The sequence below is a fragment of the Rattus rattus genome, chromosome 2 (genome assembly GCF_011064425.1).
Source record: "Rattus rattus isolate New Zealand chromosome 2, Rrattus_CSIRO_v1, whole genome shotgun sequence".
In the NCBI taxonomy this organism is placed as follows: domain Eukaryota; kingdom Metazoa; phylum Chordata; class Mammalia; order Rodentia; family Muridae; genus Rattus; species Rattus rattus.
In genome coordinates, this window is record NC_046155.1 from 91,157,246 (window position 1) to 91,177,494 (window position 20,249).

The following is a 20,249-nucleotide window of genomic DNA, read 5'->3' on the forward strand; positions in this document are numbered from 1 at the left end:
CATCCTGGTCTACACAGTAAGTTCCAGGACAGCTAGGGCTACACAGAGAAACCCTATCTTGAAAACCCCAAAAAGGAGGAGGAAGAGGAGGAGGAGAAGGGGGAGGAGGAAGAGGAGGAGGAGGGGGAGGAGGAAGAGGGAGAGGAGGAGGGAGAAGAAGAGGGAGAGGAAGAAGAAGGCTCCAGAGGGAAGGCTAGCCAGCTGGGCAGCCTGAGCTACAAGAGAAAACATTCTCAAGAATAAAAGGCTAAGGGTAGGGGTCAATGGTAGAACACTTGCCTAGGAGGTGTAAGGCTGGGTTTGATGCCCAGCATCCAAATAATTAAATAAACGAACAAGCAAGCTGTGGGGAGGGATCTGGGGTCCTGGGGTTACCAATGACTTGGGTGCCATTGGTGGAGTGGAGAGGGTAGAAGGCGGGCTACAGAGGGTAGGGAGAGATGTGAGCGGTGAGGAAACAGGACAGATGTGCAAGAACCACCTGGGGCGATTTCCTGGAGAACAGGAGGAAGGTGCAGACAGAGGCCTTTGTTTGCAGGCCACCTAGTAGGGCCATGGGGAGCAAAGGTTTCTGCTGAAGAGGACTTCATCTGAGCTGGCAGGAGGACTTGCCAAGGCCATTCAACATTGCCTGAGCTAGAGCAATATACAACCCGTATTTACCCAAAGAGGCAGGGACAGCTTTAGGCCACCCCATCCGACCTGAGGAGGAGACACTGATGTGAATCCTGAGGTTGAAAGAAGGTGGCAGATGCTTCCAGCCCCCAGGGGGTGGCTCCAAGGTGCAGCAGGCATCTGGGACAGTCTCTAACCCTGCAAAGGGGTTTCTGTCACCGAGTTGGCATTGGTCTTACTGTGACTGTCCTCCATGTCCCCACAACTCAGGCCTTGTGATCTCACTGCCTCTGAGCACTTTCAGCCCTGTTAAGGTCAAGACGGAAGTACCATGTCTACCCTGTGGGCCTGTTGTAGCCATTAGCCATTGCTGGGAATCTGCTAGGTGGAATCTCTGAGGCCAGAGGCCACAGGTCCTTCCTGGTCAAGGGCCTGCGAACCAAGAACCCAATGTCCTCTGTCAAGACACCCCTGTCCCCATTCTGCCAGAACATTGAAGAACACTGTGGAGTCCTCTCAGCTTCTCCCCAATCTCACGGCCTGCTCCTCCTAAGTCCTTCAGTCCGTCCTTCACAGGCATCACCTAGCACCATGACCCAGACCCCTCTCTCCTGTCCCCAATGAGCTTTGGTTGCATGACTTCGGATGACATCTAAATGACATACTTGCCAACTTTGTGTCCAGCTCGGACCTTTCCTGAACCCCACACGCATCCAACTCCCTTCAATATCTCTACTTGCAGACACCCTAACTCGAAATGACTGAGAGTAAATACTGCACCCTACCCACAGAGGACTCACCCTTTAGAAATAGAAACTCTTATCTTTCCTGTCACCATGGCCAGTTTTAGGAGCACCATTTGCCTTTTCTCATCTGGCACCTCAACTGGCAGTCGGTCAAAATGTGCCCTCAGCCATGCCTCTCCCCCTGCCTCCAGCAAAGCAACCACCAGCTAGGAGCAAAGGGCCATCTCCTCATTCCCTCCACTTCCCTGCCTGACACCCTCACCTTTCTACCTTTGTCTGGGGCAAAGGTCAGAAGTGAGGCATCAAGCATGGTGAAGTTTAGTGACCTGGGCCTCCTCTGGCCTTGGGTCATGGCCTGGGGCTCCTGTGACCTTGGGCCATGGCCTGGGGATCCTGTGACCTTGGGTCATGGCCTGGGGATCCTGTGACCTTGGGTCATGGCCTGGGGCTCCTCTGGCCTTGGGTCATGGCCTGGGGCTCCTCTGAGCTTGGGTCATGGCCTGGGGCTCCTGTGACCTTGGGTCATGGCCTGGGCCTCCTCTGGCCTTGGGTCAGGGCCTGGGGCTCCTCTGGCCTTGGGTCATGAAATCCCTCTCCTAAGAGCCTGGCCTGCAGGATCTCTGCATGGACACCCCCACCCACCCTGAACAGGTGTCTCCCCGCCTTAACATCACACTTGACAGTTTTTATTCAGACATCTTCCTAGTTCAGCCTAGTCTAAGGAAAGGACCGATGACCCGGGGTGATACAGAGAGAGGCCAGATCAGGAGAACTTTTAGGGAAAATCCTATATTTACTATATTATGGAGATTCATATGGTTAGAATCAGAAGCATTGTGGGAGAGAACTTATGCAGTAGAAAAATTACGTGACCTGTCATAAAAAAAAAAAAAAAAAAAGAAAGAAAAGAACCACCCTCATTAAACGTCTTAGTGACCAAACAACGCCTTCCCTTGAACCCCATAAAAGGAGCCCCAACAACACCCGGGCCCCTGAGTACCTTCCCTCTCAAGGCAGCTGCGCCCTGGCTGTCCGTTCCCAGCTCCCCTGTGAAGGACATTTTCTTGTTACTTTTATAAATCTGTGGGGGCTTTTATTCCAATTCCTTGACTAAGAACCTAGCAACACCCGGCTCGGCCTGGACCGGCAGCAGCAGACACCTTTGGACAGCTTCATGATCCGGTGTCTCTGGCCCTGTGACCCAGCTCTCACTCCATTAGCTGCGCTGGCCTCGGTGTTCCTTAAAGGAGTCCCCACCACAAAGCAATTACAGGTGCCACTCCCTCTTCCTAGAACATTCTTCTCCCAGGTGTCTTCAGGGCTTGTCCTTCACGTTCTTCAGATGTCTGTTTAAACAAGGTTTGTCAGAGACACCCCCAGCACCCCACACAGCATCAACCCCACCCTCTTCAGTACCCTTGCCCCCCTTTCTCCACAGCATCGACCATACCAGTTCACTGTCTGGCTCCTTTAAGAAACCTGTTTCTTGTGGGATTGGGGGGGGGGGGGTTGGGCCTTTCTTCCCAGCACATGAGAAGCAGAGGCAGGAGGATCCCTGAGTTTGAGGCCAGCCTGGTCTACAGATCAAGTTCCAGGACAGCCAGGGATACACAGAGAAACCCTGTCTCAAAATTAAAAAAAAAAAAAAAAAAAAAAGGAGGAAGAGGAAATGGAGGAGAAGAAAGAAAGAAAGAGAGAGGGGAGGAAGGGAAGGGAAGGAAGAAAGGAAAGAAAGAAAGAAAGAAAGAAAGAAAGAAAGAAAGAAAGAAAGAAAGAAAGAAAGAGGAAGAAAGAAAGGAAGGAAGGAAAAAAGGAAAGAAAGAAAAGGAAGAAAGAAAGGGAAGGAAGAAAGGAAGGGAAGGAAGAAAGGAAAGAAAGAAAGAAAGGGAAAGGAAGGAAGGACGAAGGAAGGAAGAAAGGAAAGAGGGCTGGGCCCTCCCCATCGATCACTAATTAAGAAAATGCCTTACAGGTTTACCAAAACCTGATCTTAGGGAGTCATTTCCTCAATTGAGGGTCCCTCCTCTAAGATGACTCTAGCTTGTGTCAAGTTGACATAAAAATAGCTAGCACGACTGACCCCCTTGTCAACTTGACACACAAATGTGACACTTTTCAATTAGAACCTTTCCTGCCTCAATTGTCCCCAGGATAGCATGTTAATATTTCAATATAAAACATAAATGACTTTAAAGTCACACCATCTCTATAAATGCAAACACCTTAAAAGTTTAAAAGTCTCTCAACTGTGGGCCCCTATAAAACCAAAAAAAAGTCAAATACTTCATTACTTCAAGAGGGAAAAACCAGGGCACAAAGTCTTTTAAAAGGCAAAACTAGGGGTTGGGGATTTAGCTCAGTGGTAGAGCGCTTGCCTAGGAAGCGCAAGGCGCTGGGTTCGGTCCCCAGCTCGGAAAAAAAAAAAGAACCAAAAAAAAAAAAAAAAAAAAAAAAGGCAAAAGTAAATTCCAACAGTGAAAACAACCCAGGGTCCGTACTCTGCAATCCACTCACCATTTTCTGGGCTCCTCCTCAGAACGAGGCTAACTTCTCCGGCTCCGCCCTCTGCAGCACGCACGGCTCTACCCCTGCTATCGCCACTCCACTCCACGCAACGCCACAGCCGTCCTTAGTGGTCATCCCACAGTACTGCCATCTCCAACATGCTGCATCTTCTGCTGCCACAGGGCTGCATTTCCACCAATAACCACTCCGGAACTCCACTCATGCCTCAGTTTCCCTCCATGACCCCTTCAGTGTTGGGATTTCAACCTATGGCCTCCCCTGGCCTCTCACTGTGCCAAGCTTTAGCTGTTCCCCATGACCCCTGGATGCCTTCAAAACCAGTGCCACCTGGGAGACCGAAGTGGAACCATCTTGGTCACTGCTGAAACACAACCTCTGTGGAAACACTTCCCAGAAGATTCCACCTCACAATGCTGGTCTCTTCTTAATCACCGCTCACTTCTCAGCTCCAGCTGACCAGCATCAATTGTCCCAGCAAAGCAAAGGTTTTACCCCAGTGGTTCTGGCCTCTTGTTAATCATAGCCTATTCTTTAACCCCAGCTGACCAGAACCACAGATTCTCATTTGAAAATATACTCTGACCCCAACATAAGGGATTCCCAAACTTCCCTCCAGAACTTCATTCACAAGTCAGGCCTCTCTTACTTACATTTCTCTCTCCGTTCTTATCTCCCAAGCTCCCACAGGATAGCTCACCGAGCTTTGAACATTCCATGGCTTTTCTAACCCAAAGGTCCAAAGTCCTTCCACAATCTTCTTAAAAATAACATAGTCAGCCTATTACAGTAATACTCCGCAATCCTGGTACCAATTTCTGTCTGAATTAGGATTACTGTTGCTATAATGAGACATCATGACCATAGCCCCACAGTCCCATAGCACAGCCCCTTACTGAAGGCAGAAACAGGGCAGGAACCTGGAGGCAGGAGCTGATGCAGAGGCCATGGAGGGGTGCTGCCTACTTGCTTGTTCCCCATGGCTTACTCAGCCTGCTTTCTTGGAACCTAGGACCATAAACCCAGGGATAGAACCACGCACAATGGGCTGGGCCCCTCTTCCATCGCTAATTAAGAAAATGCCCCGCAGACTGGCCTGCAGCTGACCTGATGAAGGCATTTTCTCAGCTGGGGGCCCTTCCTCTCTGATGACTACTAGCCAGTGTGAGGTTGACATAAAGTTAGCCAGCACACTGTCCGTGTCACAGCCTTTCGAAACACCCAGGTAGGGTGGACCCAGGAAAGATGGTTTGAGCACCAGGGGAGGCGTCTAACCTGCTGCTCACCACTGGGAACCACAGGGAGCCTTTCCAACAGAAAAGGCTGAGTCAGATCTTTATTTTAGAAAAGTGCCCGACAGCTGTGGGCAGGGCAGAGCAGAGGGACAAGGTCTAAAGGCAGGAAGGCCAACCCGGGTAACACTGCAACTGCCCAGTTGAATCAAGGCATTGGAGTGGGTGGGGGGCATCAAGAAAAGAGGATCCTACCCAGTCCCAGTGGGTGCATCTTCCAAACGTGCCACACCCAAGGCTCACGGAACAAAGATTGCAGGAGCTAGAGGATCAGTTTGCTGTGAGTCCTGTCTCCTAGTCATGTCAGATGCTACACCCATGAAGTCTCACAAACATGGCTACCTAAATGTAAGCTAGTGAGAACACCAACCATAGACATGTCAAAGTGGACAGGGGGGCCCACAAGGCCCCAACCCTCCATAAAGAACTACAGGCAACTAAGGAACGCTAAAAGTCTTTCTCAAGGAAAAGCCACACCAAATGATTTTCTAATGCCAAATGGTCAGGCCTGAAAACAAACATACAAGTAACATACAGACTGAGCAGGGTATATCCAGGAAAACAAGCACACACACACACACACACACACACACTCTCATACACACACACTCACACACACTCACACACACACACAAACACACACCCATGCACACACACATGCACCCACACACTCACATACACATACACACACACTCACACACACATACACACACTCACACACATATACACACACTCACACACATGCTCACACTCATACACACACATGCACACACACACACACACATGTAACCACAATTAATGGGGAAAAAAAAGAAGCCAGGAATTGAAAGAGAGCACAGGGTTTATTTGGGAGTATTTGCAGGGAGGAAAGAGAAGGGGGGAAATGATGTAATTACATTATAATCTCAAAAATAAAAGAAATAATAAAAAAAGAAAGATTCCAGAAACAAAGGCGTGTCCCTGGGAGCAAGCCCAGGCCAGAGGGCTGTCCCTGCCAGATGATGGGCAGCCTAGCAGGGGGTCTGGGTTATGCAATCAGCAGGCAGCTCCCCCACCCCTCCTCCCCCAAGGAGCGCCAGCCCAGAAGCTCTCTGTACCCATCTGCATCAGCCCTGTCCCATAGTCCCAGGTGCCAAGCAGTGGCACGGACAGCTCCAGCCCCGCAGGTCAAGCCTGGCTGTGGGAAGCTGGGCCTCTGTTCATTTTCTCCAAGTCCACAGAGGCTGGGCCTTGGGCCCAGTGAAGTCACTGCCTGGGAAGCATCCCTGGCTCCCTGCCCACCCATGAAGGCTATATTTGGAGCAAGACGACTCCGTGCAGACACAGAGCACTGGACCCACCCTGAGGAGCTGCCCTGACCAATTTTACCAAGCAGGGGGTGGTCACCGTCTCTTCATTTGTCTGTCCATTCATTCTGCTCACCTGTTCATCCAAGTATCTTTGGCACCCCCCCCACCCCAGTACAAAGAAGCGGGTACGTTGAGCTGTACCTTAAGCCGACATCTATGTGTGGGCTTGTGGGCGTTTGCTTTTAAACAGGGATGGCACAACAACTCCAGAGGCGGCTGGCACCGGTGACTCACAGTCAGGTGCACCCTGTCTCTGTGTACCTGTGTACACATGCGAGCCAGCACGTGCTCCCCGAGGAGTGACAGTGACTCAGCTGCACAAGGCATCTGGATACCTGTGTGGATGTGTCTGTGGGCACAGCCCTGAGTACAGGCTCCTGTTCCCCAGGGGCTGTGACTCAACTGCACATGGTGACCCAGGAGCGCTCAGGCCAGCTGTGTCTTCTCAGCTTCCACCAACTTGCCAAGCCAAATAGACAGTGTTGGGTGCAAACATTCTCTCCCAGAGAGTGCCTGGAGTACTGTGAGGCCAGGTGACCTTGGGAGACCAGAAAGCAGTAGCAGTTCTTAGCCAACAGCGGTGGCCATGGATCCCTACCTCGGCCCAGCTCTTAATGCCCTCAACCTCTTTCTTTGCTGATGCTTCCTGGAACCTCAGAGGTAACGCTCCAGTGACCCCATCGTCACACTGGAGCACCAGCCTCGAGAGTCACACACAGAGACCCAGGCCCAGGCATCAGAGCTGTGTCCTTCAAGCTGGCGACACAATCAATGTTCCTGCTGTACCCACCAATCTCTGTTGCAGGCCTGACAATCAACCAGCTTTGAGCAAGCGGAGACAGGGGGTCTGGCGCTGACCTCTGTGCTTCCCCAGAGACTGCTGCCCCATCTTCACCTCTAGGCTCCATCTGTCCCTGGCTGTCTCTGTCCTTATCTGTCCCCAGTCTATCTTTGTCTCTTCTCCCCGGCAGGCTGTCTACCACAGAGGCCTCACTGGAGCGGAGGTGCTGACAGAGAGGGGGTGTGGGGTGGACACTCAGTGTCCCTTTTTCAGCCTTATCAAGAAAACTGAAGTCATTGCTCAGGGGGCTCAAGCTGGAATTTCGCCCTAGATGACCTCCCTGGGTTTGGGGCCTCCACAGAGACAGCCCGGGTCAGGAAGTCAGGAAACAGGCCCCTTCTCACCGACTGCTGACTCTCCACCCTCCACCCTCCCCCATCTCCAAGGCGCCTCCAGCCAAAACTCCAAGCTTGCTGGCTTGCTCCCAGAAGGCATTGTAAAAGATGGTTAGACAGAAAGCTGTGGTGACCACACTGGACCAAGGATGCAATTCAGGGTCTCCTCAGATCCCAAGGGAGAGTGGGAAGAGCCTCAGGGACAGAGAGGGCATAGAACTGCCACCCCAGGCATTAGGCCTGCCTGCATCGTAGAAGTGGTGGGGACCCTCTGGCATAAAGGACCCCTCATTTGGGCTTTCTGGTCCCCAGAGCCTGTGACTCCTTGGGGCGGGCGGACTGCCTGCCTCCCTGAGCCCGACTTTTCACATCTCTAAAATAGGTAAATCATGTCAACGGAATGGGGTGGGGAGATTCGGCGAAATTGGGGTGGCTCCCGGCAGTGCTCAGAGTTGGGGCTGTCCCCACTGACAGGATCCTGGTCTTAACCTGCGGACGCGGTGCACGGCTGCCACCTGGCGGCCGTCCGGCCAGAAGCACAGCGCAGCAGCGAGGCCCAGATCCAACAGCTCTCCCTCCGGAATCCTGGCGACTGTCCCAAAAGGTGAGCTCACACCTGCTTTTCCGTTCCCCACACTGAGTATCACATCACCTTGGGATAGCAAAAGGCTAGAGTATTGTTTGATAGGAGAAAGAGTTCAAATGAGCCTGCCCATCAAAGGAGTCTGGGAAGTCTCCTCAAAGGCATGAGGGGTGTTTTCCACTTAGTATCTGTTTTCATGAAGATTCCTGGGAGAAATGGAGACTAGACGCTAGGATTGGCTTTCTTTAGAAAGGAGATGTGTCCCCAATGTCGGGGCAGGATGGAGTAGATGCAGTTCCCACAGTCAGAGCTAAGGTTTGACCCCACTGCGGGGTCTACTCAGGCTCAGACGGGGCCTGCTAACATCCGGGTCATGTCTGTGGGCGGGGCATTTATACAGTAAGCTGGAAAGCCTGTGGCTCACCTGTGGGAGCTTCTCAGCTTGGTTCTGAGGGGCTTGGGACACAGCTGCTGAAACAATGTCGGGGCACCACTCAGAGCAGCAGGAGTTGGTCAACCCCAAAGACAGAACATCTCTGACCAGAGCATAAAACGTCAGTGGCCACCCAAGAAGTCACAGGTGCACGGCAGAGATGTGGATCCATGGGAACCCGCTGGGCAGTCCCAGCCCCTAGAGATCCCCTTGAGCACCCCTTACTTAGGGCTAAGGAGGCAGACTGTGAGATGACAAGAACTAGGTATTTCTGAGCCCCATTCTCAGACCGTTTGGTTCATTCCTCCTTGGACATTTCAGAAGTTGCACACCTGCCTGTAGAGACACAAAAAGCATCTAAGACATTTCCCCAATTCTCCAGAGGCCTTGCATGAGTAACTTAATACACACACCTGCCAGACAGTCGGCAGAAATCCCCGCCACATGGCCTGGCCTGGCTCAGATGGAAAGTCCCCCTCCACATGACTTCCCCCGACAGCATTATGGGGTGTGGGGAGTGTCCCCACCAGCCTTTAAGGGGCAGATGGCCATCTGGTGCTCCAGGGGTGACATGCTGGGACATCCTCTGTGCAGTGTCATTCTGAGGGCAGAGAGCCTGAATCTAACCCTTTAGTGGACGGTGAGCTGGAACTGTCACCAGCAGCCCCAGGCAATCCCCTTAGAGTCTTGGGAGTCAGGGGCTCAGTTTGGTTGCAGGTGGGTCTTGACTTAGTCGCAGAAAAGAACGTTGCCCATTAACTACTCCAGCACACTATGATGAGTGGCGCCCGTGGCCATCTGAGAATGTCACCTTTCAATTCAGTGCAGCTGTGCCAGCAATTAGCCAGAGATGTTTCTCTGCGGTAAGCAGCAGCTAATGCAGAGCCTCAACTCCTCAGAGCGCTGAGAGCACGTGACTGCGGAGTGATCAGCCCTAACTGCAGCATCCGTAACAAGTCCATCCCATGGCTCAGGGAACATCAAGGCAGAACAAAGTCAGGAGTAGTGCTGTACTACGGAATGCTGCGTTCTTGACCAGACATAGCCACTGTGCTCAGGAAGTCACGGCAGCCATTAACTGCACATGATCAAACCAACAAGACCAGTCAGCATCCCAAAAGGCAACACTGACTGGACTCAGCTACAAAAACGAAAGGGGAAAAAGTGGAGGAGGGTCGTGCTGGGGGTGCAGGACAGGGCTGGGTATAACTGAGATGCACCACAGACGCGTGGGTCGGTAAACAACAAATAAAAGCCTAAAAATGTCAACTTCAAGTAAGGCGACTTAGTGAGTTTACTGTTTAAGCAGGAAGACAAGACACTCGAGGAAGGTGACACTCAGGGAAGGGACATGGTGGCTCTCCACAGACCCGGGGGAGGGGGGTTTGGGGGATAAGGTGACCTGGGGGCTCTGTAAGGAGGTTCAGGTATTGAAGAAGGCATCCCTTTTGCTGGTCCATATGAAGTTGTCCTTGAGGCTTTCTGTAGGCACACTGCGTGTTCGCACGCGCACGTGTGTGTATGTGTGTGTGTGTGCGCGCGCGCGCGCGCGCGCGCGCATGCGCACAGCTGGAAGTTTTGTTCTTGTAAAGAAAAAACATAGGTCACCCAGAGAATGGGCTGAAGACTGGTCAATCTAGTGGGAGGTGTTTCTCAGAAGGGAGCACTGTCCTAATACAGGAAGCATCAGTGTCAAAACCCCTGGTCAGCCCTGCAGGGCGGGGCTCAGAACTAGGAATGTATAGAAGTAGGGGTGAGAGGAGTTGTAGCCATCCTGCCTCGGAGCCACAGCTAAGCCCAGATCTGTGACTGATGCCCAAGCTCCTTCCCAGGTGAGTCCTCTGATCCAAGCAGAGCTGGAAAACACAGACCACTGGAAAGTCCCTTTCCTGCCCTGTCATCAGCTCCCAGCTCAGGACCAGGCTGCAGGTCTTGGGACCCTGAGATGAAGTCTTTTCCTCAGCTCATGTTCTGTGTGAACACTCGTCTATCCTGGTTCTCATACCCAGAAAGGAGTGAGTGTGCTGGCTGCAGCAGATGCCTCAAACCAGCCCCACTTGGAGGGGAGGCTGTCAATTCCTGTAAAGCCTCACTGACCCTGCTGAGGCTTCAGAGTGGTGGACACTAAATTCCAACCCCGAAACGCTCTCCCCTCGTACAAAACTTGCTCAGCAGCCTAGGACAGCTTACCTCCCACTGGACAGACTCTGAGGGGAACACGGAGGTGGCAGCCAGTCTGAAACCAGTCTGTGATGGACCCTGTCCCTGGGGTGCTCCTGGCTAAAGAGCAGAGGGGAAACGCAAGAAAGTGAGGCCCAGGAATGCCACCTTCAGAATCCCAGTTTAGGCTACTGGTGTGTTTGGGGGAGAATTGGGGTGGAACGACTTCGAATGGGGAGGTGGGATCTGTCAGGATGAGGGTCGCTGGACAGAACCCTCTTACCTACTAACAATCTCTCTGGCCCTCTCAACTGCCATGCCGGAGGCAGACATAGAGAAAGGCCCACATTCCTGTGGGTGCACGGCCCTGACAGACCGTCTCTGCTGTAGTAAACTGGACAGGGAGGCTGAGTCTAGACTAGGGTTGGAATTTAGTGTCCACCACAAACGTGCCCACTACCCAAGACCAATGACTTGGAAACCTCAGAAGGGACAATGAGGCTTAACAGGAATTAACAGCACTCCCCTCCAAGCGGGGGTGATGTGAGGCACCGCCTACAGCCAGCACACTCCTTCCAGTTACAAAAACCGCAAATGTTTCCAGACACTGCCAAGTGTCCCCTCAGGAACAAGTGTCCTTACTTGAGAGCGTCACAATTGAGAAAGAAGAATAGTTTGACAAACACGAGGTAGGTGTCCATGAGGGGAGACCAGTTTACCAATACACAGTCAAGCTAGAACAAGGGGCTGCTTCATCCACAGTAAGAGTTTTAATCTTGGTGACCATGGAAAACCAAATAGAAAACCACAATGTTTATTCTAGCTAAAGAAAATCTGAGAAAACAGACAAGAGGAAAAGGCTTCAGAGGTAACAACAACAATAAAGTCGGTTCTGTAGGTTCCTGAGCTGACACAGCCACCAAGGCTTCCCACAGCTGTGAGTCACACACCCAACATGAGGTCACAGCTAACTTCTCGAGGTCGTAACTCCCAAACCCAGTATTTTCAGGAATATCCCTAAACCATGTCCACATGACTGTATGAAACTGAAGATTAGCAAAAACACACATGCAGGCACACACGCACACATGCATGCAGGCATGCACACACTAAACTGGTTTTATTAAACCGGTTTAAAGTGTATGATACTCTGGTATGTTTAATTTTGTTATTGAGTCTATTGCATTAAAAAACAGAAACCGAAAATCCCATAGAAAACATTTTAATATCTTAGAAAAATTAGCAAAAAATAAAAAGTGGAGCACATTACATTGTACATGTAGATAAGAATACTTTAAAATTATAAATATTTTGTTCATTCTCAATACAGTAGATCCCAAAACATTTTCAAATGCTTTTCACTCACAATTCCTACAGACAATCTCGCCTCCAGTTGGAGGGAAGGGTTGATTCCAATGAAACACAGACATTCCCGAAGCTTCCTGTCGTTGTTACAGAGATGAGGCAGGGGGTCTACAGGCACTTAGCTGAGAGCACTGTGAGTCCTAGGAGAGGCCCACGAGCATCAGAGCGTCAGCCCAATGGGAGTCGCTCAGTCCACAGCTGTGGACGCTGTTTAAAAGGGACTTTCACTTCCCAGCCACAGTGCTACTGAAGCCGGTGTGGCAACCAGTAACAGACGCTGGACTGCAGACACCTTCTGCACAGCCCGTACGGCACTGCAGGAGGGAGCACAGACCAGACAAGGAGGGCGGTGGCGGCTATGGTCACGCTCTGGTGTGCTTTAAGACAGCCCAGGTTTAAGGAGGGAGGCTGTGCCAGCCTGGACCCAGCAATTCCTTTACCCCAGTCTCTCCCGAACCCCAGGCCCCTGCTTCCGTCCAGACATTTCATGCCACCCAGTACCTTCTTTCCTCTTCTCTCCAGGGCCACTGGGTCCCTAGGAGACATCAGGACAGGGCCACTGGGTCCCTAGGAGACATCAGGACAGGGCCACTGGGTCCCTAGGAGACATCAAGACAGGGGCACTGTGGTCCCTAGGAGACATCATCAGGACAGGGCCACTGGGTCCCTAGGAGACATCATCAGGACAGGGCCACTGTGGTCCCCTTGGTCTGACTCCCAGCAGCACTGGCAAGGAAACACGGTGAGAATGGCCAGACCCAAGCCTACACGCAAGTTATCTGCTAACCAAGAGGGTTCATGACACGGTGATACTTTGCATATAAATCTAAACTGTATGAAGGCAGCTATAAACATTAAATAAAATTACTTTTATTAAGTAGCCCAAAATCTTAAGAAAAATTGATAAGACTTCCATTGGCAAATGTTTTCTGATCATAAAAGGTAGAGATTAATGAATTCTATCCAGTCCTTATGTAGATCCAGGAACACTGGAATCTATTCTAGACTTGCACGTGTCTAGAATGGCCTCCTTTCTGCTCTGAGGCAAGGCTGGACCGACACTTGGGGTTCTCTGCTCTGCTACTGAATCCCACCTTTTCTGTAACACACAGATCCCCTTCCTGCTCATATGTAAGCCTCTGGGCTGTCCATGGAGTCACTGCTGTCACAGAGCCCAGCGGTGTGCTGAGGCTTACCCTCATAAGCACTAGTCTCGGCCTCAGAGCAGGTCATAGCTAAAGGCAGTCCTCAGAGAGAAGCACAGAAACCAAGACCTGTGTCACCCTAGGAGGGGAAGCAGAGAGAGATACAGTCCTAGAGAAAGCCACAGGGTCTGCCATCATCCTGTGACACTTTACATCTGACAGGCCCACATACTGTCAGCTTCCACTGTGCCCATGTAACCTCCCAAACTATCCAATCACCATGGATTCCAACAGACAGGCAGCCGGGGACAGAACACTCGAAGAAGAGGCACTGAGGCGGGATATGTTTTGCTTTGAGGAGAGGGAAAGAAAATGCCATGAAGCGCAAGCCCCGTGTGTGGTGGTCAGGAAAGGAAGTGTCTCAGCTGAAGCTGGGAAGCGTCACCAGCCAGATCCCATCCACAAGGGCAGTGGCTGGTGACCTGTCCATCAGACACCAACACGAAGGCTTGCCGTGTCACTTGACACGAAAAGGCAAGCAGACTGGCCAATCAGTGGAGGGGATGTGCTGCCTGAGGAGACAGCTGACCTCCCGTCCAAGGAGGGGCTGAGACTGGGGGCTGCAAGGGCTGCAGAAGGCGACAGTGAAAGTGGCCCCAGCCACACCCGTGCCTATGTTCTTGCTCAGGAGAGCTGAGACCTCGCTAAGAAGGTAAATATGGCGTCCTCCTCACAGGGAACCTGCTGGAGTCCTGAGGGGAGACTAGAAGCAGCAAAGCCAGTGTCCCTGTCCCAGGCACGAAGCTCGACTCCTCACTGATGTGACTGACTGGGGTGGCCGCTGGGACAGCTGTCAGTCTGTGGTCTTCTTCTCTTTCCAGCTCTTCTCTCTCTCCTCGAGCTCTGCCTGCGTGAATGCTGCAGGTCCCCAGTTGGTGATCAGGTGAGGGTTCTTGGAACCTAAGCGACAAGCGTGCCCTCAGTGCAGGAGCCTGGCCTCTCCACGCCTGTCAGCGCATCAAGACAACCTTCCCACCTCCTCTCTAAGGAATACCCCAGAACATCCACTAGCCAAGAGAGCAGCACGCTGAGCGCAGGCAGGTTACCTGGGGTCACGTACTAAAGTGGACGAGCTCCTTACCTTGGCTTCAGGGTGACTCTGCTCCCATCCCCTGGAGGAGCCCTGGGATGGCAAATGTATATCCCCACCCAGGCACTGGTAACTTAGGCAGTCAGGCCTACACGGTGCTTTAACCTGAGCCACCTCAAGGAGGAGCTCACAAGGAGGAGCTCGCGCTTCAGACCCCAAGGCTAGCAGTACAGGTGGACGCCCCTACCCCCAGTTTTATGTGGTGCTATGTGCAGAAGCAAGGGCTTTGTGCCCCTAAGAAAGCTTTGGTTGTTTGTTTAAATAAATTCAGTCACACAAACACAACAGGAAATAAATTAAAATAGGCGATTTTACATATAAAACTATTACCTGGTTCTATCAAGCGTATTAATCCCTCATGATGGGCCACTTTGTCCTTCCAGCTCTTGGTCGTATTTGTTGCCATCTCTAGCTTCCTTTTGACTCCCTAGGACAAAAGTAGCAGTTTAAGAACCAAGTAGCATGGACTGGCACCTATTGTATACCCACGAGTTCTCTCACGAAATGACCAGAATCACTGTGAGGAGGAGCTGTCACTACCCATTGCACCTTAGCAAACTCAGGCTCCAAGCGCTAAGGGGCCTGCCCAAGGTGCAGGAAGCAGGGCTGGAGGCCGCGCCATCTGACTCCAAGGCTTCTCTCACCTCATGCATGCGACAGTGAGGCCCGGGTCAGCTTCCTGCCTCTGCCCCACACCTGCCCTTCCCCAGCTCAGCTCTCTCAGGAGAGCTGCCAGTCCTAACTTCTGAAGGAAGAGCTGTTCTCTGCTGACACACTCGGGACAGCCACAGCCACGGTGGCTTGAATGAGTACCCCCAGCAGGCTCGCATGTTTGGATGCTTGGTCCCCAGTTAGTGGTCTTATTTGGGAAGGATTAGCCCCTCCTTTTGGGGGAGCTGTGTCACTGGGGGTTCCAAAAGACTCAAGCCACTCCAGAGTTTCTCTGCCTTGTGCTCTCAGATGTGGGTACTCAGCTGTCCCTGCCTCTGCCTTCACTGCCCCAACATGGGCTCTAACCGTGAAACCGTAAGTCCAACTGGATGCTTTCTTTGTAAGTTGCCTTAGTCACAGTGTCCTGACACAACGACAGAGCAGTAACTGGGACAATGGTGTTGAGGAAGCAGCTCCTCACTGACTTCCCCTGGCCTCGAATGTCAGTCACCTCTGCAACCCTGGGCCCCTCCAATGAGGTCTGAGTGAGGAGCTGGGAGCAAGCGACCTCCCTGGTTCTCTACCTCAGGGTGGGGCACTGGGTACTGCTTACACTTGCTGTCCCTGTGTTCTCGGAGTCCATTCTGCAGCGTGGGGACCTCTGTCACAGGGCGTAACTCATTTTCCCCACTCACACTCCTGCATGGTCCCTGAGTGGACAGATGTCTCATCTCTATAGAAAACAAAATAAGACTGACTTCTTTCTTCCTTCTCTTTCCTAAGCAAGATTCTGCCAAGTGAGTGCTGGCGTTCATTTGCTTTTGTTTCTGAGGTTGGGTGCAGAGCCCCGCCCCCGCCCCAGCTGATCTACCCCCAGCTACAGGTGTGTCAGGGCTAAGTCTGGGCCACCTCGTACTGCTCCAGGGCCTGCTTCCGCTCCAACTCCAGCTGCTCCAGCTGTGCCATGGCCTCCTGCAGGGCCTGCTCCTTCAGGACCCGCTGCTGTTCCAACTCCTGCTTCTCCGCCTCTGTTGTCTGAATGGCCTGCTGCTGTGCCAGGTGCCACTTTTCCAGCTCTGCCCTCTTAGAAGACTCTTCCTCCAGCAACCTGTAACACAGAGGACACTTGGGGTCAGACCCTGCTGGGGACCCGCGCCAAGATGCGAAAGCATTTCAGAGGACAATTTCTCAGTCACCTAAGGCCTCCCATCTTAAAAGGAGACTAGGAGCCAAGCAGTGTGTATCAGAAAGCCTGCGATCAGCCCCTATGTCCTGCTCCAAGTGTCCTCAGTCTTACATGAAGGACAAAGAAAATTAGCATTTAGGCAATGGCGAGTGTATGCCAAGAACTGAGCCAAGTGTGTTTTCTCCAATGTTTTGCAGAGTGCGCGAAACTGATTGCACTTATGCGCCCTCTCAGAAACATCAGAGAAAAGACAAGTGCAATCTGAGTAGTTCTCCAATTCCATGAAAAGTCACATCTGAGATGGAGAAGTAAGGCCCAGCGCTTAAGTCATCTACCGGCCAGGGGGTGGGGCCAAGCCCTGTAGCCTGCCTGGTCGCTATGACATTAAAACATCTATTCGTCCAATAAAGACCTAGGACCAACAACAACCTGGGACATACTAGTCCCTCGTCACAGACAAGGAATGTGTGCACAGGTGTACTGCAGAGGTCACAGTGGGCCTCAATGCCAGTGTGTGATGCCAGATGTTAGCCGCAGTAACAAGCTGGCTTGGATTAGCCAACTGCACTTGTGTTTAAATAAATAAACCAATATACAGCTCAGACCTGCACTCAAGATGCAGGGAGTGTGGTCAGATGCCGACAATGGTCAAGGCACAAGCCTCACAAAGAGCCAAACAGTCAAGTCGCATGGCACATGGCAGCAGGGCCACTCCCACCTGCAGCCCCTGCTCTCTACAGCAGCAGCAAGGGAAGAGGAAAGGACCATGCCACCCGTCCCAGACTCCAAATGCCTGGAGACACACTGAGCCCACCCAGCACTGCGGACAGCCTGACGTGCACCCCTCATTCATCTCTGTCCATTATGCATCTGTGTTCTTTCCCAGTGCTCGTCACAGACAATGACAGTGCTCAAGTGCAGAGGGCAGTAGGCATTCAGAGGGCTGGGCTGCTTCATGCAGCTAGAGAATAGCACAGTAGGGGTCTGAGGGAGGTGGAGCCCCATCCCCCACAGTACAGAACCTACAGCCTGCCCTTGGCAGCAGAGCATGGTGGAACGAGAACTGAGCTTGGCAGAGCAATTGCTCCCCCTGGAACTCAAAAGCAGCTGGCACAGAACCAGAGACAATGGATAATTTCTCTTCCTGGTGGCAGGGGCGATGGCAGTGCTAACACTCAGTACCTGTGTCTGTGGCATCCTCCCCACGCTCATCCCCCTGGTTCCTGCCACTGTTCAAGACCAGGCCACCTGCCCTCCATGGAATTGGAGAACTACTTAAGAGTGTTCCCATAAATCTCCTTGCCTTCCCTCTTCCAAGTTGGTCTCTGTGGTTTGTAAACTGACCTCTGACTAAAGACTTCAGCTCCCCCACCCTTCCTGTGTCTAGGCTTCCTCCTTTACAGAGAAGGAATAAGCCAAGTGTGTGCACACGCCTGTCATCCTGGCCACTCGGGGTTGAGGCAGGGGAATCAGTTGTGACCTGGACCTTAGGCCTCCACAAGAGCAGCCAGCGCTCTCAGCTGCTGAGCCGTCCTGAGTCCCTCTACTTGTTTTTCTGCTGTTGTCTTGGCCTAACACTATCATCCAACATCTTCCTTAATTCTGCGTGATGTATCTTCCCCATCCGTGAATGAGGTGAAACCAGAAAGCTACATGCAGTTATGCTAAATACCAGACCTGCTACATCTACCTTCATCCTCACAGTCCTGAAACCGGCAATCAGCGTTATTTTATGGATAAAAAACTAAGTTTGACACAATGAAATGCTGCTTTAAACTCGAGTACCATGGGAATGAAGTACCCACACCTCACTTAAGAACCCAGATCCTGGCTGCCGTCAAAACATGAAAATCATCCCAGCAGCCGGCGGGAGGCAGCAGCACACACCACGGCACAATGTGGACCCTTTCAGGCACTCAAGAGCTATTCCTAGGCCTGGATGTAGCCCAGGTGGTAGAGCCCTTGTCCATCTTGTGCAAAGCTCGGGGTTCAATAGCCAGTAACATGGTACATGTCTGTAACCAGGCATGAAGATCGGGAGTTCAGGGTCATCCTCAACTACATAGCATTTTCCTACTGAGGACAGCCTTTCTCGCACAGTGATAAGCTGGCCGAGGTGGTGCACGCCTTCAATCCCACTACTCGGGAGTCAGAGGCAGGTGGACCAGGTCTACAGATCGAGTTCCAGGGCAGTCAAGGCTACACAGAAAAACCCTGTCTTGAAAAACCAAAAATAAAAATAGCATTAGTTACCCCGGCACTTACCAACTCAGCTGTGGATACTGCCCTAGCTGGGAATGCAGACATTAAATGAGACCTAAACTTGGTTGCCTGGTTGAACTTCTGAGACGGGTCTTATATAAACGGAGCAAGTGGCCTCAAACTCGCAGTAATCCTCCTGCCTCTGTTTCCTAAGTGCTGGAATTAGAGGCATGCACTACCATGTGTAGCTTGCAGTTTGGCTATTAATGTATAAATGAAGATTATCTGATAAGAAATTCAGAAGAAAACTTTTAGCATTTTATTGGAAAGTTCTGGAAGCTAAGTCATGAGCTATCTCATTATAACTTTACTCACTAAAGGTTTAGAATTGAGCCAGACATGGTGGTGCACGCCTTTATTCCCAGCACTGAGGAGGCAGGGGCAGGTGGATCTCTGAGTTCGGACCAGCCTGGTCTACAGAGCAAGTCCCAGGCCATCTGGGGTTACATAGTGAGAATCTGTCTTAAAAGTAAAGATCAACCTTAGTTTGGTGACATAAAAACTTACAGCCTTTTAGCCGACCCTTCTTCCAGTCCCACTCCTTCGTATCCCAGGGTGCAGGCTCTGTTAGCCTCACCTCAGTTCCTGTTCCTTCACAGTGTGGTAAGTCACTTCCTGCTCTTGCCACCACGCCATGCCTTCCCAGCAATTACAGACTCCCCTCTGGAACCACAAGCCACAGTAAAGCCCCCTCCCCCTAGGTGTTTTTATCATTATCAAAGCAAGAGAAAAGTCACCACTGCATAAAGCATCATTTACCCCACACACAGGAGAGCTGGTACTTCAGTGAAGTTCAGAGTTACCCGGTCTTCTGAGACTGAATCTCTGCCGTGTTATATCCAATCTCCCTCAAGACTGCTGAAACCCCATGCCTTCCCCAGATTCTGTGCATTAGAGTAATCTATAAACTCCCGACTATAAATCTATGGCTCAAAATATGTCTAGTGTCACTCAGAGTGCCACTCTCTGGAAGTGACATGGGATTTGCACCTTCTCCTGAATGACCTACTAATGCCACTGTCAACAGCACCGTTGGCAGCTCCGAGTAGCTGGCTGGGGCAGAGGGCAAGCCTGTGGAGTGGCTTCTTTTCTCCCACCTTCACGTGGGTCCCGTGGACTGGACCTGGGTTGCCAGGCTTATGCAGCAAGCGGCTTTACCCACTGAGTCATTTTGATGGCCCCAAATCGTTTATTTTCAAATGATACATTAGATGTCCGTTAGTCACGTGTGTTTGGGTGTGGCTGCATGCTGAGGTGCACATGTGGAAATTACACAGGTTGGCTCTCTCCTTCCACCATGTGGATCTCGGGGATCAAACTCAGGTCATAAAGCTTGACCTTTGCCCACTGAGCCATCTCACCAGCTCCATCACTTTTGGTAAAGTATACAACTACAAGAGACTCCTTTTCCAGTTTATTTTCCATTTTTAATATTTAAATTATTGTCATGTGCATGTGTGTGGAGGTCAGGGGGAGGTCAGGGGGCAACCCCGTGAGTCAGTTTCCTCCTCCATCTTTACATGGGTGGCAGCAATAGAACTAGGGACATGAGGCTTGCACGGCGTCAAGCATCTTAGCATCTTTTACCTGCTGAGCCCTCTCAGGTCCTTTCC

General features: G+C 51.6%; 1 protein-coding gene across 1 annotated transcript in view; it reads right to left on the reverse strand.

Annotated features, from left to right (window-relative positions):
• Positions 1–12,899: 12,899 nt before the first annotated feature.
• Swap70 (switching B cell complex subunit SWAP70) overlaps positions 12,900–20,249 on the reverse strand; it is a 60,709-nt gene continuing 53,359 nt past the window's right edge. The window contains exons 10-12 of the mRNA XM_032892913.1: positions 16,098–16,296; positions 14,868–14,964; positions 12,900–14,347 (exon numbers count right to left, since the gene is read on the reverse strand). Of these exons, the coding sequence (XP_032748804.1) occupies positions 14,241–14,347; positions 14,868–14,964; positions 16,098–16,296 (403 nt within the window). The 3' untranslated portion in view covers positions 12,900–14,240. The remainder of the gene's footprint in view (positions 14,348–14,867; positions 14,965–16,097; positions 16,297–20,249) is intronic.